Genomic DNA, 25008 nt, shown 5'->3' with positions numbered 1-25008 from the left:
ATAACCGATGGTCATTAAGAGTTACGGAATGAATTCCAAAGGAAGGGAAGCGTAGCAGAGGGCGGCAGAAAGTTAGGTGGGCAGATGAGATGAAGAAGTTTGCAGGGACAACATGGCCACAATTAGTACAGTCGAACCCGGCTATATCGAACTCGCAAAAAAACGCCTATCAGTTCGATATAGAGCATAATTCGATATAAGCCTGCTAAATAATTCGATGTCATAAAAGCACATACCATTTATAAAATCACTTTATTGATTAAACTAGCTTAGTTTCGCACGAAATAGTCCTGCACTTTCTTCTGCTTTGGCAATTTCGCTGCCTGCGACGCACGCACTTTTCCACATTAAGGAGTCTGAGCAGCTGAGGCCGCAACTTTCCGCATTCGCGCAGAAGCACCGTTCTATTGCGAGCACACTAATCATTTCGGAGGATGTGGGACCGTCGTTGCTTTCCTCATTGTGCCCACTTTCACTTGTGCTCGGTACGATGTTGGCAATGTAGTCTTCGTTTTCGGGCTTTCCCGTGGTCGCGACACATCATTTGCGCTCACAAACTCATCCACCGTTGACTCATCAACAGCTTCCGGAAATTCTGACAGTTCGCTCCAAACTTCGGCAACACTGGCAACGGCTTCGTCGCATTCATCAAAATTTACAGTCATCACCGGGCACGCGGAAGTCGGCACGGCTGAAGCAATTTCAGATTAACCACTCGTACGCGGCCGTGCATACGGGTCGGGCGCCACGGGCACCGGGTCGCGAGTTTAGACGCTTGAGCCCTAATCTCCCCCTTATTCTTCAAGATCGTGCCGAGAGTGCTCCTCAGAATCTTGTGCTCTGCGGGGACATCCGACTTCTCACCGCGTTCGACACGATTTATGATTGCGAGCTTCACGACGAAAGGCAAATTCTGCCGCTTCATCACGGCAACACTGTGGGAGAAGGCCTACAAGGCGCACACAAAAACAGCGAGACAACTCGCACTTTCGCGATCTTGCACGATGAGGGCACAAGAGCATCTGATTGGCTGTCTGAGCAAGCGCTGTGGGCGGGCCAGGATCATTTTTTGCAGGGGGGGTGCCGACGGCTCGTCTGAGGCAGCGCGGTCGGGCGCGGTCACGGTAGGGAGAGCGGTTGGATGGAGCCGCGCAGCCGGGTTTTCTCCGCCACCGCTAGGGAAAGCCAACTTCCGGGGGCACTTTCCGCCGCTTGACGTTCGATATATCGGGTGTCGCTGCTATTTTGTTCGATGTAAGCGTAATTTTTGCGATATAAACTCATTGTAACTATATCATGTCCTGAAATTGTTCGATATATAGAATAATTCGATGTAAATGGGTTCGATATAGTCGGGTTCGACTGTACATGACCGGGGTAGTTGGAGAGGTATGGGAGAGGCCTTTGCCCTGCAGTGGGCGTAACCAGGCTGATGATGATGATGAAAAGCACACAGTACACTACCAATGGCACTATGCGCCACGCACTGTAAAAGAGATAGGTGAAAGTGCTTATCGCAATTGGTTTGGCGGTGATAGCTGTGAACGTGGCGTGTGACGGCTTGGGCGGAGATTTGTCAGTATTAAAATGAGAAACCGAGTGCATGCCAGCGTTTTCACACGAGATGGGCGGGCGAGTATTACGGGGAAGCTGCGGCAGCGGGCACCTATATACTGTATTTGATTGCGCATGCCTCACACATTTTCTTGTTTACATGGGGTCTAGCGGCCAGAAAACGTACCGTATTTACACGATTGTAAGTCGACCACTTTTTCTAAATTTGAAAGTCTGCAGTTGGAGGGTCGACTTACAATCGAAACCAAAACATGGCCCCGCCAAAAAAGCAAGACCAACGGGAGCTACAACGTAGTTACAATTTTATATTGACAGTGCTTCGTCGCCCCGTCGGCGCCGTGCTGATCGAGCAAAGTGCGACAGCAGCGCCACGAGATGCGAGGATCGGTGGTGTATCCACGCAGTCACGGGAGTTTGAAAACTGAACCTAGTCTAGTAACGTTGGGAACGGGAAAGCGCCAACCGGAAGTAAGTTTACGAACAGCGGTCGTTGGGCACGTTTTCTCAGTTGGTTACTGTATTTACACGATTGCAAGTCGGCCACTTCTTTTTAAATTTGAAAGTCTGAAGTTGGGGGGTCAACTTACAATCGAAACCAAAACATGGCCCCGCCAGAAAAGTGAGACCAACGGGAGCTACAACGTAGTTACAATATTGTGTTTGCTCTACGGCCCTACCTGTATCTTTTCGCTATCCCGCGCGTTTGTTCGCTTTTCGGAGGGGTTTTTCAACATTTTTGGGAGTTTTACAGTGCACTAAACACTTATGGCGGGGGTGGTGTCGATAGTTGATGGAAGTGCAGCTGTTCCCATTTGCGGCGGCACCCTCAGAATGGCGGCGCTTGTGGGGAGTATCGTTAGTTCATGGAAGAGCAGACACCGCTCGCGGATTTCTCTTTCCCTGTTGAAAGGCATTGGCATTGGTTTGACGCGTTCCACTTGACTGCCGGCTACGTGCTACTTCTATGCTTCCCCAGTCGTCATGAGTGCTCCAGGCCCACTAATCGTTCGGCACTCGTTCACAGCAGTGTTCAAGAGGGCTGCCATCCTTTGCACCGAAGAAACAAATCACTGCGCAGCGGGCCGCAATTTCGGCAAGTGAGAAATTTCCCACGTGCTGAAGTCTGGATGCTTTCTGGAGCTGTAGGCTAAGCTTGCGGCGTACGTCGCTGAAATGCGTGATCGGTCCCTGCCAGTGAAGTGCGACATGGCCATGAAACAAGCCCGGACCTTCGCCTTTTAAGGCCCTGCTCCGCCATGAGTGCGAGTGGCTGGCGGCAGAAGACCGCGAAATTACGCCAACCGGACTTGTCCAAAGAGCATTCCTGACAGCTGCGTGTGGTTGGGTGCATTCTGTGTGGGCTCCTGTTCCACAAGATGTCGTGCGCGGTCGTTTGCGAAATGTAAAATTTAGCTGGACGACGACGCGCTGTGGGACCGCAGCAACGATGACAGCACTAGTGAAGACGAGTAGTCCAGTGACCATGTCAGCTACCAATAAATTTTAGTTATCGAATGCGAACTCGGGTATGCTCCTTTTTTTTTTTTTTCTGTCACGTGATATGGAGGGGTCGACTTACATTCGAGTCGACTTACAATCGTGTAAATACGGTATCATATGATCGCAGTTCTGTGATGTACCGAACGTTGGTGCCCAAAGATTGTGTTTTCTGGGGCCTTATAAGCTGACAAAAAAGAAACCTAACTGTATTGGGTCATTTTTTGTATTCTTGGTCGTGAACGTTGGTGCCGGAAAATCTTATGCAACAGGATTGTATAACAAAGTGTTACTGTACTCATTAAGAGAAATGCACAAATAGGTCCTTGTCTATCCGGATGGGATATACACATGGTAACTTTTATTTTGTAATCATTGAACATTATGCTTCAGTGCAAATTTGGCACTCTGACACATAATGCATTGCATTTGCATGCGACATTGACCACGCCGCCACACGCCGCTCCATGAAAACCATTGCAGAACTCCACTTAACAGCTTCCCTGTAGAAGTTGCTCAAGATCGTGTGACCGCTTAGGATGTCGAGCAAGAAAAGCACTGCACTTGTAGAGTGCATGGCGTGTGAAGACGTATGCAGGCTTGCCAGCTTCGTCCCACCACCTTAGATGGTCTCACAAAAGAAAGGTGTGCACTTTGTTCCACAAACACAACACTGGCTGCAAGGGTCCAACGATGCTTCGAGTATTTATAGTGAGACTTTTTCTGGCAGAAATAATGGAAATAAAGTGAAATAAGGTAAACCGCTTCACACACTGGATGTCTCTCACCATGAAACACAGTGGACACGCACCTGTAGAAGGACCACTTGAGCAGGAACTGGCGGGCCGCCCGGGGAAACTCGGGCCGGCCGCGGAACGGCTCGAGCACCTGTCCAACGACACTGTCGAGCCAGGCGGCCCACTGCTCGAGCGAGGTCTGCTGCTGCAGCGTCAGCTTGAAGTCCTGCTCGAGCTGGCGCACCAGGCTGTCCTCGCACTGGCACACCCACGATGCCTGCTCCTGGAGGGCCAGCACAACAACGTGTAAACCCTGAAGGGCTCATCTTCAACACTGCAACCAATTAGCTCTTCTTGAAGTAAAGCCTTCACAGCAAGCCTTTCTAGACTTAGTGCACTGGGACTACTGCCATCTTGCCAAATAGCTCTCACGCAAGACAGCACAAACATATCAAAGCCTTGTCTGTACTACCTCTACAAATGCGCTGGTTATTGGCTCTCTGCTCTGCACAGTGAGATGGTACCTAAATATACTCACTGCAACATGCACTGTCAAGCGCATAATTCCTTTATTAAAGTGAAGTTTTCTATAGGCGTCTGCACGCCAAGTTTCATCTTAGACACCAGCGCTCGTTTCCCCCCTGGCGGAATGATTTCACCTCTCACGGGTGTACGTTTCCGCCGGTTCCCTTCAAGGTTGAGCTAGCGCTTAGCTCGCGCAGCGCACGAAACGTCTCTTTGGATGACTGGAAATTACTATTGTGTTGTTAAATACCACAACGGCAATGTAAACATGAAAGGGTTGATGCCACCAGTGAAATTCTGCCGATTCACAAGAAAATGGTACGAAAAAAGCAGACGACAGACATGGATTACTGCGGTGCACCGAACAAAGTAAGTAAGCAACTGGCAAACGAAGCGATCTTGTTCACTGACCACTCTTGAGTGTACGGCCATTTTTACATATAATTCACATGAATTTCATGATTACTGGGTATATAATAATTTTATTCAAATAAAAACTTTCAGTTGTTAGACCAGCACTTGTCCTGCCCACGAATGAAAATCACTTCTGTTGCATGCGCTAGCAGTGGCTGGAGTCCATGCGTACCGTGAAATTGAATATGTGCACGATGCATTGAACATCACCAGAGTTCATTCCTGCATCACCACTGCACCAATTTATCGAGTTACACGCCCTTGTCTTGATCGCACAAACATTGCTGAAGCAGAAATGATTACTAATGCTTTCAACTTGTCTCTTGACCACTGTTAAAAAATTGCCAAGCTATTTATGATGCTGCCTCTATTCTATATTGTAGGGGACTTACTAGTTAAATTTGTGTGCGCATGTTGTATTTGTGCTATGCGGCGATATATTTTGTATATTTCTGCAGCGCCGATGGAAGTCCGTTGTCGCCAACAGAGGCAATACGAATTTGTAGCAAACATTTTATGGGAAACTGCAGAAATGACTTTAGCTAACATGCATCGTATGTGGCAACGATTTTTCCGGCGGCACATGCGATGTCGTTTCCGATTACCTGCTCCGCATCACTTACAACTAAGCAGACGCTGCCCTTTTCACCGCATTGCGGCCATGAAAATCGTCAAGCACACTGATCTTCTTAGAGGCAAATAGAAGCACTACAGTCCTTCTAATAAAACGTCCACACACACACAAACACACAGTCGCGACGTGCTGCTGTTCTCTTCAGCAGGTGGCATTCGGCGTCGCCCATGAGCTTCATTTCGTTTCAGTTTCCAGTCGCCCTCTTAAAACATCACAAATCATCAAAACGCGTCACGGGCCGCCAAAGCACCACCAGCTCGACATGTGTTGGCATCTAATGGCCCAACAATCTGTGTGATGTTTCGAATTATGTAGATCTCAACAATAGTTGAGTCTGCCAATTTTTTTAAGTTCCTTCGGATCGTACGTTTTTCCGGTTAGTACGTTTTTTTCTTGTATTTTTTTTCCCAAAACGTATGAACGAGGTTCTACTGTATCACGTTCCCACTTGATACATCGCCATTTTGTAATGTTCCTGCATCTTATGGTGCAGAGGGAAATTCGCTCATGCACGTTGCAACAAGCGACATCGCGTAGGAACGAGAGACCAATACGCTGCAACAAGCGACACAGTCACACAAGCCAGGTACTGCAACAGCATTATTGAGAGAAAACATGCACAGACCACCCGAAGTGAAGCACCCTAAAAAGTTTGCATAGGTAAGGACCTACCTGGAGGCACACACACTGAGCCAAATCCACCGAGCACAGGGCTGTGGTAAGGGTCTTATATATGCGTCGCACAATTGCCGTCTTTTTTTTTTTTAGTCACCTTCGCCGCTATAGAGCTGTGTTATGCGGTGAAGCATTTTGAAAGCTGAAAGGGGCTTGCTGTCGTGGAACATCGTAATATGTGTGCCTTAATTATACATGCACGCATGCACCATCTCCAGTCACAGTACAAGCACTAAGGCATCCAATAAGAGGTCTTTCTGACATTGCTGTGGTGATTTGCAAGATTCCTCACTGTTCAGTACTTGGCTGTTACATTTCTTCCCTGCGATCCCCTGTAAAACGTATCAAAGGGGTTCTACCGTAAATTTTATTGACGAAGAGCTTGAATTTATAGTCGAAACCTGCACCGTACATAAGTGCATATGTACTGTATACAGTACCGCATACTGCATATAACAAAATCAAGTACGACACAAGAACATCTTCATTATTTCCAATATTCAATATTGAAGAAAAAGCAAATATCAAGACTGGACTCATTTGACAGAAACAAAAGTGTGATGCCTCTGAGAGGTGAGACAAGTTTCTGTCAATTTTGATGGCATGTCAGTGGCTTGATGTGCCAACATTGCCAAACTACTAACCGGTTTTGCAATGTCGTTGATACACAACCACGCGGTCAGTACAATTGCGGGGAGTGGGCATGTTGGCTCGCCGACTGTGACCCAGCAACCGAGGCCACTGGCCTAAATGCACAAGCATGGGCAGAATGTGACGCCTCATGTTGCTCTTGCAGAGTATTTGACATTCTGATTACCTGAACACAAATATTCGCTTTGTTGTAGGCGATACTGTTATGGGTTTAGCATTTTCGGTTTTGTTAAAGCAGCAGAATACTCTGCGAAATAAAGCATAGCTGACTAAATTGTATATTTCCTTTGTTATATGTCGTAATTTGTTCTACATGTGTCCAGATTATGAAGGCTCAACTGTATATGCCTTGTGTGCTGCAAATCCTTCGCAGGTGCACTAATCATGCCGCATTTTCTTTCAGTCTTGCTTTCCAAGATGCTTCACTAACCGCGATATTCGATGTCACAATGTTCACTAAGATAACTTTTCGTGTGCTTTTGTGCACAGGTATAGGTTTGTTGTTTGCTTAGCTTTTTCTTGATGAGTGCAGCACGTCAAACATACATGAATTACTCATAACTATGATCCAAATGTTTACGACAATGATAAAACCTAAAATAAGGTTCAGTGAAAACATGTTTACTTTATAATGTCTTGCACATACATTGTGGCCTTGCTTGTGTCCTTTAATCTTTTAAACATCCTTTAATTATGAGATTGACGTGCTGCCTACTTCGCTACTGAGACGGACAATTTAAACAGCCTCATACTGATTACATTTGAAAAACATTACTGTATTTTTGTGCATAAGCCATAGCAAAAATTAAAAAAACTTTAAGGGGGGTCATGGGTTTTAGAGACCAAAAAATCGTGATAGAAATCAATATATTGAAAACGGTATTTTTGGAATTTCCAACTATTATTCTAAAAATTCGCCAAATGGAGTGCATTCTAAATCAATATTTTAGCCACAATATAAATTTTTGCCGCCAGTGTTGGCCAAATATGAGCCAAAGTTTCTATAAAAAAGTCTTTTTCATGGCGTGTGACAGCACCCACAGTCATTCGGTCGAGCCGAACCATATATAGATTGAAAGAGCAGTTTCTCGTCTTCATTTTGCCGCCACCACCGGCTCCGTCCGCACATTGGCAGTGAAGAAATTCCACCTCAAAAAGAAGGTCCAATGCGTGCTGTAATTGGTTGACAAAGGCACGTGACCCTCAGCTAGCCACACCATTGGCTAGGCTAGCGTCGTCTGCATCCCTTTGCGGCCGCTCCGCACATGCCGTGCGTACCAATGGGATTTCCCACACTGACAGCGATGCTGACCTCGACTCCGAAGTTCGCTACAAAGTTCAAATTAAAAAAAAGAGAAGAGGAAGTCGGCGTACAACACTGAGAAACGACACTCCACCGTGCTGCTTCCTGATGACATCGATAAGGTACGTCTATAGTCCGATGTTATCGGCGCACGAGCGAGTGTCGCTCGACGTGGGGCACAACTTCAAATTGCTGTAAAATTGGCAATTCCTGCAATACAAAAAAGCTAGTACTACAGTTGTGTTGCTTACACTTTGTAGTATCCAGCCATATGTCTTTATAAACATTCTGGCTGATAATCTTCTTACAATTGTTGAGACAAACAATAGGTGATTAATTTTAGTTATATCTGGAACCACTCAGCCAACTTAAAAAGTAATTAGATTCTTGAAATTGGCATGAAAAACTCTGTCTGGGTGACAATATTAAATAAATTTACTCAAAAAAGAAAGAAAGTTTCTAAATCACTCTTCCCCCCCTTAACACAAGGTTGGGGCACAAGTTATACAGTCGACGACAAGTAATTCGGGCTACGCGGGGAATGTAAATAAGTCTGAACTATGCAATGTCCGGAAAAACGAATTTATAAAAAAAAGTTTATTTTATTAATGTTCAAAGGCCCCTGTGCATGGAGAAGTGGTCGATTTGTTGCGGCACGCACTTCAACTAACTAGCAACCAAGTCCACCCATATTTCTGCCAGTTTTGTGTTGTCTCTGAACACCGATGCAAGGACTGCTAAGGCTAGAGTCAGGTCCGCATGTGAAGGCTCCGAAGCACACGGCACATCATTATCGCCTGTGTTAAAGTCACAGCTTGACGATGGGAGAACCTGCTGAATTATTTCGTCATTGTTCAGTTCGGCACACGACAGCACCACGCTGTCGACATCTGCGAGGTCTTCAAATGTAACAGCGGCAGAAATCGGCACACTGCAGCCTGGAAGGCTATCAATGATGCCTGCATTTCAGCTCGTTGTGGTAGGCGGCAGTTCAGGCTCTTCAGTTGCGTTGCCGGGCTCATTTGGACTGCGACTCAAGACTCATTCAGAGTCTGACTGTGAGGACACTGTTGGTGCCATTTGATGCGGACTGTCGATAACTTCCCGAGAAAGACTTCTTGGAGCCAGCAGGGCGCTGTCTGGAACACATACTAAACAAACAAACATGCACAGAATGGCGAAATGCTGTCCAGAAGGCTGATTCAACAAATAAGAGCGAGTCATGCGCGGTGGTACCGGAATGCATGTGATGATCGCAATGTTGATGCGAACTCACAATTCAGGCAAAGCCTCCAAGATTGGCATTTGCAGTTGAATCTCTGAGGTGCAGTGCCACAACCAATGCAAGGCCTTGGGGATAGACAGACAGACAGAAAAACTTTATTCATAGCAAGTGAGCTTGGACTCCTCTGGGTCCCTGGACCACCGCACGGTCCTGCACTACGTCGAGACGTTCATGCTCCTTTTGTTCGTGATGTCGGCAGCCCGAGCCACCGCAGTAAGCTGCCATGTCGCGTCCGTAGACGAGAGCAGGACCTCTTAGTCCTCCCAGCTTGAGATGGCAAGCTGTCCCTGTGGGGGAGGATCAGCAGGGCAGCCAAAAAGGATGTGGGAGAGTGTAGCGTGAGGGTCTCCGCATAGGGAGCATGTAGGGGAGATGCCACAGTAGTGGGATAGCAGCTGAGGGGTTAGGAGAGAGCGGGTCTGGAGGCGTCTCCAGAGGATCTGTTGGGAGTGGGTCAGGGAGGGGTGGGGAGGAGGGTAAGTCCGACAGTCCAAACGGGGTACAGTAAAACCTCGTTAAACCGTACACGCTTAAACAGTAGTTTCGTTTTAAAAGTAGTAAACTCAAATCCCCGACTCAGTGGCCGAACATGATGTGTTTCGTATCCGCATAAACCGTACCAGCTTACTGCGTATGCATCGGTTAAAATGTAGCGTTTGAACTTTTCGTCGCGCAAACACGGCGCTGCGCCGTCTCCATAGGGCGGCCCGGCAGAACAACACGCCTCAGAGATCGGAACAACGGCCTCCAAGCGCCCTGTGCGTTTGCGCGTGAAGCCACATCAACATCAACATCATTTCGACGCGGTGCCAGAGAGCGTTATGGCATCGTGCAAGCGAGGACTCGCGTCTTTCCGAAGCTTGGATAAAAAAGACGCCGGGTGCTCAGCATAGAAGAAAAATTAGACATTGTCCGTGCTATTGAACGTGACACGAAGAAGTCGGCGCTGACACGCAACAGGGATCTGCTGTTGACTACAGTGTGTGGCATTTGGAATGCGAAGAAGTTGCTCGGCAGTGCTGCTGCGACCGCGAAGATATGTCGGCTACGAGGTTCGACTTTTTGCCATCGTTGCCTCTGTTGTTGCCGAAGTGTCGACTAGCGACAGTGACGAGGACGACACGGAAAGCGATAGCACGGGCGATTCAGGCCCGACAGTGGCATAAGCTGCGCATTGCGTAAGACTTATGAATGCAATCGTCGCGACGACAATAGGGGCGCGATAACGTAACTATATTCCAAATGAAAATTATTCCAAACTCCGGCACCCGTAATAAAAAAGGCGCCCCCGGGACTTCTGCAGCACTACTGCGCACGTGTACGGTGAATACGTAACGCCAACGAGGAATCTGCCATGCGAGTGTTTGCCGAAAAGAGGGGGCTGGCACGCAGCTTCAGTAAGTTTGAAGCCGCTGTCGTCGGCGTGCTAGGCCGCCGCGGCATCAAATGAAAATAACGCTTTTGTCGCGCGAAGTGAATAAATACTGCATGTTTTTTCTCCTTTCATCGCACTCTCTCTGAGTTCCGTTTTCGACAGGTAAGTGGGCGATCTCATGCTATTCGGTTAAACAGTACTACCGTTTAGTATGTACCTTTCCCGAGCTCCGGCCAACTACGGTTTAACGAGGTTTCACTGTACTTGCGTGAGCTCCGCAAAGCTGTGTGCCCGCTCCCTCGAGAAACCCGGATCGAGGCTGTCCTGAGCTCGGCAAATTAAACCTCGGGCCAATTTATCAGCAGCCTCACTTCTGGGATTCCCAGTGTGAGCCGGCACCCACCCGAGCTCTACCCTGCGTGGTCAATTCCGGGTGGGAATGTTCAACAAGTTCCAGGCAGGGTTGTGAATCCTGCCTCCGGCAAAGTTGGACAAAGCAGTCTTTGAATCGCTAAAGATGTATTCAGCATACGAAAGGGCAAGGGCTGAGGCGATGGCGGTCTCCTCTGCTTTCTCAGGTGTAGAGCCCGAGGGAAGATGGTGAGTTAGGGGTCGGGTAAGGTTGGGTTGTAAGCAACTGCTACAGCTTCATGCGTTGTACATGCAGCATCTACCTAGATGGCTTTCTCGACTTGTCCGTAATACTTGTGGAGGGCATTTGCGCGAACTACGTGGCGAGAGATGTGATACTGGGGATGGACGTTTCGAGGAAGGGGTTTCACTACAAGGGGTGTATGAATGTGTCGAGGAATGGCCATAAGGGTTGACTGATTAGCGGGTATGTTGATGCGAAGGGAGGCGAGGATATGGCGGCCAGTGGCACTCGCGGCAAGTCTTAAAGGGGTGGAGACATGAACATTTTCGTTCATGCGTTCTTCAATTCAAGCGTTGCATACATCTTCAGGAAGCACGATACACACCGTGGGATTCATGTATACCCGATAAATAATTTAATAGTAGCATTATTATACTGAGCGATTTCGGTTTCGGTTTCTGCGCTCCGGGTGATGCTATGACGTCATAGGAGAGGAACCGCAACACGGCTTCGTCACGTGGGTCACAAAAATAGTGATGTAAAATTATGTTGCGTCGTCCGCTCGCGCATACACGTGCTCTGCCAGCAGAGGTAAGCAACTGGCGATTCGAAGTGCATGTAGCGATTGTTATAATTATTGCAAAGAGCGACAACAACGGTAAGAAAATATTGCGGGTAATGAGAGTCGGTGATTCATTCCCAAGTGCCGTAAGCTTTAGCTTTGAAGTGAACCGGAAAAGGCCTAGTGACGACATCTATGGCGCCGAACGATCAGCAGTGGTGAGGCTGCCGTCGGTGCCAGAGTGACCACTCCTCGGTCGCTGATTGGCCGCTTCGCCGTACGGCTGCCGCACAAATGGGTCCCTGGCCCGTCCTCTCTACGGCAAGAAAATCTCGCCATTCGCGAGCAAAACCGCCGTCGCACGGGGGCCGGCAAACGGCATGTGGCGAGTTTCCGTGCTGGTAACGCGGACAGGCCTTTACACATTGAGAAACGCCAAGAGAACGAGAGACCGCTCCGAGCTACCGAACTATGCGACTGGCACATGCTACGTCAACTGCTCTCCGCGACAGCGCTGTGCATGTCTCAGTTAGCCAGGGGCCAGAGTTAGCTCGGTTACAGTGTTCTAGAAGCCTGTAGCATAGAGAAAGGATTTTTAGAATGACAGGAAGCTGAGCTAGTTGGTTAGGATTCATAATGCAAAGAAGGGGCAATTGCGTTCAGACATGGACACAAGAGGAGAGAAGCGGACAACACGAACGCCGCATATCTCCCTTTTGGAGTCGGCCGGCTAGTGTTACACTCAACGCGAAAGGCCCGTCCACATTACCGGCACGGAAACTCGCTGCATGCAGTTTGCCGTTCGAGGGCCAATGTGCGGCGTTGTCCACTTCGCTCCTGTGTCCGTGTCTGCAGGCCTTACCCCTTCTTTGCATTAAGAAAGGATTTCTATATGCTTGTAGCTCAGTCATAGTGGAGGCTATGCTCGGTCGCTCGGCTCAGCAGGCTCCGTAATCGGCACTTCATCGCTACTCATCATACGTCACGTTTTTGTGCTAGTGTGCTATGACGTCAATATTTTCATTCCTCCTCTGTGACGACATAACTGCCGCGCTAGCGGTGGGTCTCGACTAGGAGAAGGAGCTTTTGATGACTTTTTGGAGCTGAATTATGGTTATTTTGAAATGTTTGCCAATACATCGTTGTGAGTGTCCTCGCATACGGAAGCAGCCTACAACATACTTTTTATAGCCTCAAAATTTGGTGTCCCAACCCCTTTAAGTACTGCGTCTGAAGGTGCGCCTCAACTAGTTCAGGAAGTGTGTTATGCATGTCTAGTGCAAGGAGTTTGGCTGTGCTAGTACTGCGAGGTAGGTTGAGGGCTGCCTTAGTTGCAAGGTGGATCACGGCGTTCACGCGCTCAGTTTCCGTGCAGTTCAGCTTGAGATATGGAGTGGCGTAGAGAATGCGGCTAAGCGTAAAAGCATGTACAACTTTCATGTTGCCTGCTTCGTCTAAACCCTTATGCAGGGAAGATGCGCAGCGTAGAAGCTGCAACACTGATTGCGTGGAGGCCTTGAGTGTTTTAAAGGTATGGTGATTGCGTCCGGAATCCTGCAGGTAGAGGCCAAGGATGCGCAGGGTAGGAGTGATGGGGATAGGGGATCCTTGTAAAGTGATTTGGATGGGTGAGTTAGCGGCAGATTTTGGTCTAATTAGGAGGAGCGCGGACTTAGAGGGGGAACACTCGAGTCCAATAGAGAATACGTGAGCGGAGATCGTGTCGACTACTAATTGTAGAGTTTCCTTAATTTCCCTATCTGAGCCATGAGTGGTCCATGTGGTAAGTAATATCATCAGCGTACATAGTATGTTTTAGGTGTGGGATGAGATTGAGCTTCTGGGCTAAGGGGATGACAGCAATGTTAAATAGAAGGGGGGAGAGGACTGCGCCTTGCGGGATTCCAAATTCGCCGAGTGTATAAGAGGGTGTGCTGAGCTGATCAATGTGCAAGGAGGCAGTGCGGCCAGAGAGGAAGGCACGAACATAGTTATAGGTCTTAGGGCCTACCTGTAGTTCCTGCAGTTCCCATAAGATGGCAGCATGTTGAATCCTGTCAAATGCCTTAATGAGGTTAACTGCCAGGATGGCTTTAGTAAGATGGAGGATGGTATCATCAAGCACATCATGTGTAATTTGAAAGTAGGGCATCCTGCGCAGATAGATGCGCACGAAAGCCCACCATACTGTGGGGGAAAAGGTGATTTTCTTCCATGTACGTTGTCAGTCGGGCAAGGATTATGTGCTCAAAGCTCTTGTCGCGACAAGATGCAAGAGAAATGGGGCGGATGTTCATGAGGGTGATGGGCTTGTGGTGTTTTGGGATAAATATAGTTTTTCCATGCTTCCAGGACGCAGGGAGGGTACCTGCCTCCCAGCACTCGTTAAAGTAGGTAACTAGGTGAGATACGGAGACATCATCAAGATTTCGGATGGCAGCATTCGTAATTTGATCTTCCCTTGGTGTGGTATTGCGCAATTTCAATAGTGCTGTGCGAAATTCAGATTCTGTAATAGGAGCATCAAGGTGTGGTTGGGGTGAGCCCGTGTACTCGGGATGTTTGCAAGGAGGACCTGGGGTGGTATAGGTGCATTTCACCTGCACGAGGAAGGCGTCGGTGTCCTGCCGATGGTTATGAGTGAGGCGGCGAATGCTAAGACGCGTCTGAGTTTTAGATTGCGTGGGTTCGAGCTTGTGGCATAACAGGTGCCAAGCGCGGGTTGTGGAGAGATTGCCTCGGAGGCCGTCACAGACCTGAGCCCAGTTAGCTTTGCAAAGAGTGGCACTATGGTGTTCTATTTGGGATTGAAGCTGGGTGAGCTTGAGTTTTAGTTTCCTGTTGTGCTTTTCAGTTCTCCACCTTCGCGTTATGTTCTCTTGAACTTCAAGAAGGTGGTCGAGCTTACTGTCGATAACGGAGGTGTCTGGGGTTGTATAGAGCATTTGGGTATGTTGGCGAATGTCTTTCTGTAACTGAGTAGTCCAGGTGTCTAGGTTGAAGGGGGCCTATGCTGGCTGCGCTGGCCTAAATTTACGGAGCTGATCCCGATTAGTGTGCCTAGCGGTAAATTTGCGCCGAGGTCGGCGATAGTTCACTGCTATGTGAATTAGGTGGTGGCCGCTGCCTAGTGTGGCTTGCGTTCTTTCCCACTGTAGGTGAGCCAAGTTTCTACCAAGCATGAGGTCTGGGCTAGTATCGGCAGTAACACTGTTATCAACCCGCGTAGGTAGGCTAAAATCATTAAAGATGGTCAGGTGAAGTAATAGCGTATTATTGTATAAAACTGTGCCTCTGTGGTTGGTGCGTCGATAGCCCCAGTCCACGTGAGCACAGTTAAAGTCGTCAGCAACCAGTAGGGGGTTTGATCCGGCCATTTGGGTTACAGATTTGAGGAGTGGAGCGAGTAGGTGAATCAACTGTCGTGGAAGAAAATAGCAGTTAAGAATGAACAGGGGAGATTATGCAGGGGTGTGGGGTAAAATTTCGATGAAGGTGTGAGCAATAGGGGAGGTAACGTCGTGCTCCGCGTAATGCAAGGTGTTACAGATGTATGTAACCACCCGAGGAAGATCAGTGGAGTCAGAGGGGATAACAGCTATCCTGGCAGTTGCCTGCAAATATCGGCATCCTGGATTGTGATAATGTCTTGTGGAGACAAAGAATTGGCGATAATCTGCTGCAGAGGGTCGTGCTTTCGCTGAAAGCCCCTGCAATTCCATTGAATAATTTGTAAGGAATTATGGTGCCTCGGAGGAGTTATGTTGAAGGGTGGCGGGGCGAAGGAGAAGTGCAGAAGGTGCGACTGTAGGAGGAGAGGCCGCTGAGAGTCCAGGCATAAGGTTAGCTAAACGCTCCTCAACCTTGGCCACGATGCTAGATATGACCCTATCCATTAAACCGGTAGTGGTAGCTTCAATCATAGTCTGGCACTGTGCAGTGACCTGCGCAGTAATGCGCTCTGTGAACTTGGTTTCTAGGTTTTGGGCGAGGTGCTGAAATTTGGCTTCCAGGTCTACAGGTTGGACTGGGCTCTCATCAGGCCTCCTCTTTTTCTGAGGAGCTTGGTCGGATGAAGAAGATGGGGATGGTGGAATGGGGGGTAGAGCAGGGGAGGAGGTAGAGAGGGCTGCCTTGAACTGCCTTACCTCATCCCGCAGAGCCTTCACGTCTGAGTCCTGGGAGGTCATGATGTTCGTCTTGGCAGCCTTGGAAGCCCATGGAGAGGTAGACGGGAGGGTCGTGCTAAGTGGGGGAAAGTCCTTCTGGTAGGGCACTTTGTCTTCTGGGGTGGTGGGCTAAGTCGTTTGGTCGTGGCATTTCTTGCCTTGCACGAGTCGGTGCCCGTGAGGTGCTGCCCCCCACAGAGAACGAAGATCAGGATGCAGGAGGGAACATCTTGCGGCTCATGCTTGTCCCCGCACCGCGGGCAGAGACCACTCTTGGGGTGGGGGCACTCGTATCTGTGGCCCGGTCAACGACAGTTTGTGCACGCGTCTGGACTTCCCTTGTACGTCGTGCATCTATACACTACACTCATGTAGCGTATGGTGTGAGGGACTGGGCCATGTGCAAATGTGATCAATATGGAAAGGGTCCTATCCATTCTGCAGGCTGCGATGATATCAGCTTCCGGGTTGCGAGTCTGGAGGTCCTGTAGCATCTCTTCCGATGTTTCCACCCAGTAGGCTTGCGAGATGACTCCGCGCGCCGCAGCGGGCGGCGGTGCGATGTAGGCGGCGACGGGGTAACTGGTTTCTTGAAGGAACACTTCCTTGAGTTGGACGAAGTGAAGGGCTGTTGACTCGTAAGGTGTAGCGACCGTGAAGGTGTTATTCGTTGGGAAAATCCGGAGGTGAAACTTTCCTAGGTCCCAGTCTGCGGCGGTGACTCGCAGAGCTTTCATGAGTGTCTGCGCCATGGCTCTGTTCAAAGCGAGGTCTCCTCTTGGTCGGAAGACTACCCTTATAGTGCCGGGAGGGAGTGAAGCAAGTTGCTTACTTCGCAACGCGATTGCATGCGTCACACGCAGCTGTTGTTGTTGAGCACGGTATGTCGGCTTGAAGGTCGCAGGGGCAGTGTCGGCCGGAGCACCGACGGCGGGTGCAGAAGGCTTATCTCGAACAGGGGCTGCATGAGGAGGCACAACCAGCGTTTCCGGGCTTGGTTTGCCTCCCTTGTACGCGCGGAGTATCGTGGTCCACTCACAGGGTCTGAACATTGTCGGGTCGAGGTCTTCGCCCTGCGATTGCACCTCCATGGCTGTTGGGGGTGGGTGCGCTACGAGTGATAGCCTAGCCTCTAGCGAGGCAAGACCCAGCGCAGCGGCTGGCCAGAAGTGGACTTTCCGACATCAATACGGTCCCAAAAAGGTTCGGATGTAGGTTTAGAGGTCGGCAGCGGTGGAAACGGAGGGGATTCGTGCGTATTCCATGGTGACTGGCACACACAGCACACGGCACCTCGGGAGGCCCGGGCGACGGGCAAAGCTTGTGCCTCGGGAGGCCCGGGCAGGGGGCGACGGGCACAGCTCGCGTCGGATCGGTTTGGAGTGCACGCCGACGGCAAGTGCATTCTCTTCGGGCAGATTTCGGGGTCCAGAGAGCGCCGATGGCACATCCATTCACTTTGGGTCGCTGTGGTCGAGTCGGCCTTGGGGATTACTGTCTAGCGAGTAATCACTGAGGCCACGCTTGACGTCTCCCATCTTTGAGGCCATACTTGATGTCTCGTCGAGGTTGCCAGAGGAGATAATGGCATCAGAGTCGGCGTACACTACAGCCATGGATGGAGTCCGGATAATCGAATGTAGAGCTGGCATCTGCCCAAAATATCGGTCGTCCTTACACGTTAAGTCTGTGGGGCATTGGCGGTGCTACAAAGCTGTACAAATTACTGAGTATGTCTGGATTATTGGTGTCTAATTTGTTGGTTGGCAACTTGGTGTGTCTCCATGACAGCGTGGTGCACACTGCTGCAAAGCCACACCTCAAGGCAAGGTCTCCCATCATTCAATGTTCCATTATCTCCTAAAGAAGCACGGCCCCTCTCCCCACCCCTGCGTGTTGAAGCTTCCTTCTTCCCTTCTTCAAACTTGCCCATTCCTCTACTCTTTATGGGTCGCTATTTTGCATTTAGTAGTTACCGAGAATAGTGCACGCAGTGTCGGCAAACTCGCATGCCATCTGTTCCCGCGGAGCTCTCTCGGTCAGTGCAAAGTGCTTTGCGATACGGCAGAGAGTCAAATCACTCTTGGAATTTTAGCCCACGTTACGTTTGCTCTGTCCCTGTTGCCCATGTGAGAGCTGCTCCATCTGCGCTGTCATCCTTTGTCATGTGAACGCTAGCTGAAAAGTGATCCCATTCATTTCATGTGACTAAATCATTCAAAATCATGCCCACCATGTGAATCCAGCTTTATCAGCAGCGCCAAAGAGAGGGGGGAGGTACGTCGCATTGAGTCCCTGGCCAAAGATACAATGTGAGCGTGTTGTGCATCCGTGAATGGAGACTGTTCTTGGAATGAGTTGGGCTTTGCTATATGCAGTTATTTCCATGGGTTATACACATGGATATCTTTTCTTTTTTTCGGGTTGAGTTGGGCTTTGTTAAATGCAGTTATTTCTGCGGGTTATACACATGGATATCTTTCTTTCTTGCGGTTGTTGTAATTGGGGGTGCAGGTTACAAGTGAAAAAATATGGTAATTCTTGCCTTCTAACAGCACGTCGGAGCTACTGTCATTTGACGCATTGACTGATATCAATACTCTTAACCCTTTGAGGGTCGAATTATTTTGAAAAAAACTTTCCCAGGTGGTCAAATTACTTTATTGCGGATCTTGAATGTACAAAATGTATAAAGTCGGGAATAAATAGTAAAAAATAATTAGGAACAGTATTTTGGTGTCGGCATCTCAGAGCTGCAACATGTTCAATAGTATTCCCGAGTGTGGTACTCCTTGAAACATGGGTCTACGCACAGCGCCTTATCGCAGTCTGCACACCTAAAATGCGTGTCTGTTCTCTTGGAGCGAGGAGTTGTGTTGGCGCACACATGACATCTCTGCGTGCGGCTGCCTTGGGCAGAGGTCTCAGGCACCCTCTCACGTAAGCGCGTTGCCGCGGAAAGCGAGAATACCTCGTAAGCGGTGGTGATAAACAAGCTAAGAGCAGTGCCAATCAAGATAGAAATCAACTTCCGCCACCTCTGCGAGAGCGTGGCGACAACGAGAAAAACCACGTTTCGCGTGCCTCCGTTGCGATCACACGGCGGAACCGAAACCGCGAAAGCGCGTTGCCACTGAGAGCGAGAACACCTCGCGAACGGTGCTGATAAGCAAGCTAAGAGCAGCGCCAATCAAGATAGAAATCAACTTCCACCGCTTTGCAAGAGAGTGCCGACAAATAGAAAAATGACGTTTCGCGCGCCTCCGTTGGGAACACGCGGCGAAACCGAAACCACCAAAGGGGCGTTGCCGCAGTCTGAGCGACGCGCTGAAGCTAGCAATCAGCTCTGTTTATCTCCCCAAGAAGGTAGCACCAATTTCAAACGCATCTTGTAAGTGCTAAGAGGTGGAAGCACCTCCCGGTGAGCACGCATCGTCATTATGGTGCGAAATTTCAAACGGAGGGTCGGAACCGTACCCGTACGGCAAAGACCTTGCGGGACAGATAACCGCCGCCGTACATGTACGGCGAAAACCTTCAAAGGGTTAAAAACTAAACTTTTCAATGCAAGAGCAGTCTAAGCGGCTTTTAAGAACCTTACAAGTGTGCAATATTGAGTGAAATAATCCGACAAATTACGTGGCATTTTTTCCAACTATCTTGCACTGTTCCCTGGTATACCTGGACATTGTGGAAGTCGACCCGGTTGAGGTCGGAGAGCATCTGGTTGATCTGAGATGAATTCTGGAGCACTGCCCGTGCTGCTTGCGCCAGGTGGTTGAGCGAGGTGTACCGCCGCAGTGTTTGTGCAAAAGCGCTCACAGCGCCGATCTGTCGAGGAGAGGTCAGCACATGTGTGAGCAAGGCCAGCAGTCACAGTAAACAGTGGCACTAAGTAATACTAACTATAAGTCAAAACAAGCGAAAACGAAATCCTGAGGCAATGAAATTCTCACTGCAATGGAATATTCTGAGTCCTTGGTGAATGCAAATAGGAGTTGATGCATTTCATATCTTGTGACAACAAAACTTTTTTTTTGATAGCAATCCCGCATTTAGATAATTTTCAGCAAACGGCAGACCGCATATTATTTACTCAAGTAACACCAACAGCATCTAAAAACTGCTCAATTGCATCGCAGATCACTTTCAACATACAGCGCCCGCATGCGTGTGCACTTTGTCCACATCGCACAGAGCTTTTAAGAAACGGCGGCCACACCATAAGGAGCAGCCACCGGAGTAGAACCCCCTCTCTCTTGCCTACCCACCCCGTACCTTGCACGCAAAAGGAGACGGCATGCTTCCACCCCGCCTTCCTCCCTCACACGTGTGATATTGAGCCGCGATCATCAGCTGACCCTCGCAGGTCACCTGTCAGCTCGTGTTGACATGGCAAAAGTGTGTTTTATATGAACGATTCTGAAAAAAATTGCCGTTAATTTCATCCACTGTGGCCAAAAGTTACTTTCACGCTACTCTGGCCCTTACCGTGGTCTTGCGTAAAGTAACTGACGTCACGTACGAAATCGCCCCTCTTGAGCCAACCGTGGCTCAGCATCGCTCCGACGTGGTCCATGTCGCGCGTCTTAAGTTGTATTACTCGCCCAACTCCTAACCAGCACCGAGCCGGTGCTTCCGCCGCCGGGGGTCATGTGACACGCTGATGAAGATGTTGTCAGCTTGGTCGGAAGAAGGCAACGCTCTGGAATTTGTGCGCTGTCTACCATCTTGTCAGCCACTACGATTATTGTAAATATCCTGTAAATATACGTCTGACTGTTTTTAACCCCGTAACATTTTGTTACAGCGCGGTCCGTTAAAAGCGAACTTCATTGCATTAATAAAATAGGTAGCACTAACTAAGGCTGAAATATGGCATATCCAAAAGTCTGTTGTATGCGAGTCCGTTGTAACGAGCATAGACTGTATAATGACCACATTTAACAAAACTATTGCCATGATTATAAATGAACTCAACTGTACTGCCGAATGAAAAGTAGGCTGGGTAGTGTTGGTAAATGAGAGAGAGATAAATAAAACTTTATTATGTCCTTGAAGGGGTCCTGAGGTGGCGGGGGTTGGAAGGCTAACCTCCACTCTCCCCTTTCCACAGACGGCTCCTTGTTTTCTGGCGGCATCTTCGGCCATCTGGATGGCCCAGAGCTGCTCCTCTGGGTCCAAGTTGAGCAGCAGAGTCTCCCACTGCTCGGCTGCAGTCATGATGCATGTAGTGTTAGTGCGGTAGGTGTTGATGAGTGAGGCTTTGGGGCATTGCCACATAATGTGATCGAGGTCAGCGCAGGCCTCGCGCGCTTTGCAAAGTGGGGAGTATGCATTGGGGTAAATGCGGTTGTATAGCACGGGATTTGGGAAAGTCCACGTCCGAAGTAGTTGCCAAGTGGTGGATTGAGATTTATTCAGTGTTTTGTGCGCTGCGGGGTAGCGCAACCGCTCTCTGTGGAATTTCTACAACCAACCAGTGTTACCACAAGGGAATGACTGATAACGCGGCGGCAGAGAAGAGATGCAACAACAAAAGCCGCCTTGAAGTTGGCGCACGAGGTTGCTGTGGTGTCCGATTTTCGCTCTCCCCTCACACGTAGTTCAACTTTACTGGACTTAGCATATTTTGAGAACATTTACTACGCCACAAAACCAAATATGAAAAATCCTTGAAACCTATGATGTCACGCGATGTGAAACTTTCCTTTCTCTTGTAGTTCAATAGACCTCTTACCACTGAGTAAATGAAAAGAGTTTCAAAGAATGCTTCAATATAAGCTGACTGTGTTTTGCTTTGGCATCTCTTTAACGAGGGGACAAGCACATGACTGGCACTTGCCTTGATCTTGACCATGTCCTCGGGACAACCTTGCATGGCCGACGTCAGCCAGCCCTCGAGGCTCTTGGCGAAATTCCGGATGGCCTGTGTCAAGGAGCCTGCACACAAACAGGCAAGGGGGTCAGACACGTGGCGGTGAAGGGCACGTAACGCAACAGCACCATCGTTAGTCACAAATAATTAATTAGACGCAAGGCTACTATTACTCTTGCTCTGTGTAAACTGTGTCCACCCCATGACAGCAAAACTACTTCATTAGGACCAATGTGAGCATGCCTCGAAAACACATCTCCCTAATGCACAAATGCACAAAATCTATGAGACACCAGAAGAAGGTATGTGACCTGTCTATTTACAGGAAGAATGGAGCTCAAGAGTTTGCCTAAACCCTTTACAGCTTAGACTAGTTATAGCATAACCACTTACAATGCAGAACCGGCTATAACGCAGCCCTTTTCGACCCCTGTTTATCCTCCCATAGAACTCTTGTTTGTATGCATACTGCTTATACTACAGCCACGCTAAACAAATTAAACCAGTAATAGTGCGGCTTCTGCGGGAAATACCACACACAAGTGTGGTAACGAGCATACTCTTAGACCAAGTGCGCCAGCCGATGGGAGGGTAGAGTGATGAGTTCGATGTGGGGGAGGAACAATCATGAAATGAAAAAAAAAAAAAAGAAAAGAAAAGGAGAAAGAAAACCGGCTGCAGCACTTCTCCAGCGCACAGGGGTTGCCTAGGCAACAAAGAAGCCTTTGCTCGGCCACTTATCACAGTGCACCCTCGATGCTGAATGCGTGCCAGAAGTCGCTCTTTGGCACTTCCCTATGTGTGCGACCACCGCAATGCATGTCATCGTGAAGTGTTGATATTGCATGTGCAACCTTGACTGCTGTCAGTCAAGATTTCACATCAAAAATATTTTTATACTTTTGGGTAGATTTGGACAAAACTTGCTGAATGGATGTATTTCAATATGCTAATTTATGATACCTTGCTTGGAGGTGAGCTATGAGCTGAACTGTATATGGTGCAATAAAGGGTGACATACAAATATGATGTGGAACCAAGAAAGAGTAAAAAACAGCAAGAACAGCAGCAGGGTCCCCCCACCCCCCCATAAGCAAATTTATTTCGGAGCTTTTAGGTCTTATGCCCACATGCGAGTTTCTGCTGCTCTCACCAGAGCAAACACGCACACTTTGCAGGTGTTCGAAGTAGTAGCTGGCGCAGCTGATCACCCGAGAAGTCAAACTCCGCTTCACATGAACTGCTGCCAGTTCAGCCCATGCATGTGATTGCATGCCCAATCTTTGTGTAATCGTGTTCAGGTACCACCATATATTCCCGACACTGCTGGGGGCTAGGCCTAATCGGCATGCCTCGTCGGGTTTGGTGCAGTCAATGAAACGCATTGAAGTGGCTGTCCGGCACTTGGAAAACAAAACTGTCTCAGCAACAAAAGTGAGAGCACAGCTAGATCAGGCAACACTCAAATGGTGGTAACTTGGTTCGTGGTGGCCATGTTTTCGACATTGTGCACACGTGCATCATTCCAAGAAATCAAATGAGACACTGTACGGCGCATAAAATTTCAGTCACCATTCTACATTAGTTCTGAAGACCTCGTGGCATTTCCACAGGGAATTGTGAGCAATCAAGCAGGTCTGAAAATTTAGTTGGTGACTTAGTTTCCTCAACATTATTTTTTTCTTTGTTAATTTGTCTGCTACATGCAAAGATAGCAAATCCTCGGACATTAACTATTCAAAGTCCGTAAATTTGAACAGACTTAAGCATCCCGGTCACATGTTTCTATTCTCAGATACGCGTAGCTACTTTGTCTACAGCAGAGCCCGAATATATAGAACTCGTTTAGTACATCGAATTACCCTGTATATTGTCACGTGGTGGTGACAATATACGTGGTCACGTGGTGGTGGCGTCCTCGCTGTGCCATAACATTTGTTAGGTGGTGAGAAGTGGTCGCCCGATAAAGATAAAGAAGTACACGTGTCATTATTGAACAATTTCTGAACACCACAATGTTACAATGAGAATATACAGCAAAAAGTATGGTTAAGAGGAAACTTTAGCTCTAGCCCAACTCTGAAGCGGCCTATTCAAATACATGTAAAACACAAAAATGCTTTTCTGAGATAAGCCCTGGACCGATTTTAACAAAATTTGTTCTATTTGAGAGAGAAAGTTAAATTCTAGTGACTGTTGGAAACAGAATATCGATTTAGGGCCTGAATTTTGTTGAAAGAATTCTCAAAAATTCAAATGTTCGGAAAGAACAGAAGCACGAAACTTACAAATTCATTCTCCGCCAAGAATAGATATCATGGTACTGCAAACGGCATCTATTAGATCATTCAAAGCGGACAAATTTGATATGTCAATTTATATATTACGAGAATTTGTTATGTTGTGTATTTACACATTACTCATTTTTTTTAGATTCATGTGTAACATATCAATTTTGTTTGCTTTAGATCTACTATCAGATGCAATTAACAGGAGTCTGATATAATGTTTCACTGCCGAGTTACGGAATTGTAAACTTGATAGTTTCCTTTTCTGAAAGTTTGTGATTTTTGCCAATTTTTAGTAAAAGAATTGAACTAAATAAAAAAATTCAAAACCAAAAGTCACTAGATTTTAAGTTTTTCTTTTAAATGCAATAAACCTTGTCAAGTTTGGTGTAGTGGTTGCCAAGAAAAACGAATTCTCCTTTTATGTGTATTTAGACAGGAGCAGCCGGGCTAAAGGTTCGTCTTATCGAGCAAAAGTAGCAGCCGCTTTTAATATATCAAACTTCAAGCAGCACAAAACTGCCTCAAAAGTTGGCTTTCCCACAGGGCACCTGGGCCAGCTGTCGACAGTCCTCTCCCAGACAAAGTGGTTTAGCCCAACTGCGCTTGTGAGGCACTGCCCTCGCTCCCTCAGACAGCCGCCCCGCAGAAAAGGCGGTTCATCCCCCACTCCTCTTTTTGTCACAACCCCGTGTGCCTGCTTGGGATCACCTCAACTGCCTAAGTGTTCAACTGGTTCAGTTGCAAGATTGTGTGCATTGTCACGTCCTCAGAATGCAGTGCTTGTCTGCTCCCGTCAAAAATTTACGCCAGCAGCAAGTGGAATACACTTGGTTACTGCTATG

General features: G+C 48.3%; 1 protein-coding gene across 5 annotated transcripts in view; it reads right to left on the bottom strand.

The window, feature by feature from the left end:
- LOC142560899 (DNA-binding protein RFX2-like) overlaps positions 1–25008 on the bottom strand; it is a 160652-nt gene that overhangs the window by 24510 nt on the left and 111134 nt on the right. For all 5 annotated transcript variants that reach the window (XM_075673310.1, XM_075673314.1, XM_075673313.1 and 2 more), the window contains 3 exons: positions 21843–21940; positions 19679–19828; positions 3884–4092 (listed from right to left, as the gene is read on the bottom strand). In XM_075673310.1, the coding sequence (XP_075529425.1) occupies positions 3884–4092; positions 19679–19828; positions 21843–21940 (457 nt within the window). The remainder of the gene's footprint in view (positions 1–3883; positions 4093–19678; positions 19829–21842; positions 21941–25008) is intronic.

This window comes from Dermacentor variabilis, chromosome 10 (genome assembly GCF_050947875.1).
Source record: "Dermacentor variabilis isolate Ectoservices chromosome 10, ASM5094787v1, whole genome shotgun sequence".
NCBI classification, from domain to species: domain Eukaryota; kingdom Metazoa; phylum Arthropoda; class Arachnida; order Ixodida; family Ixodidae; genus Dermacentor; species Dermacentor variabilis.
The sequence above is the reverse complement of the archived record's forward strand: the minus strand, read 5'-3'. Positions and strand labels throughout refer to the sequence as shown.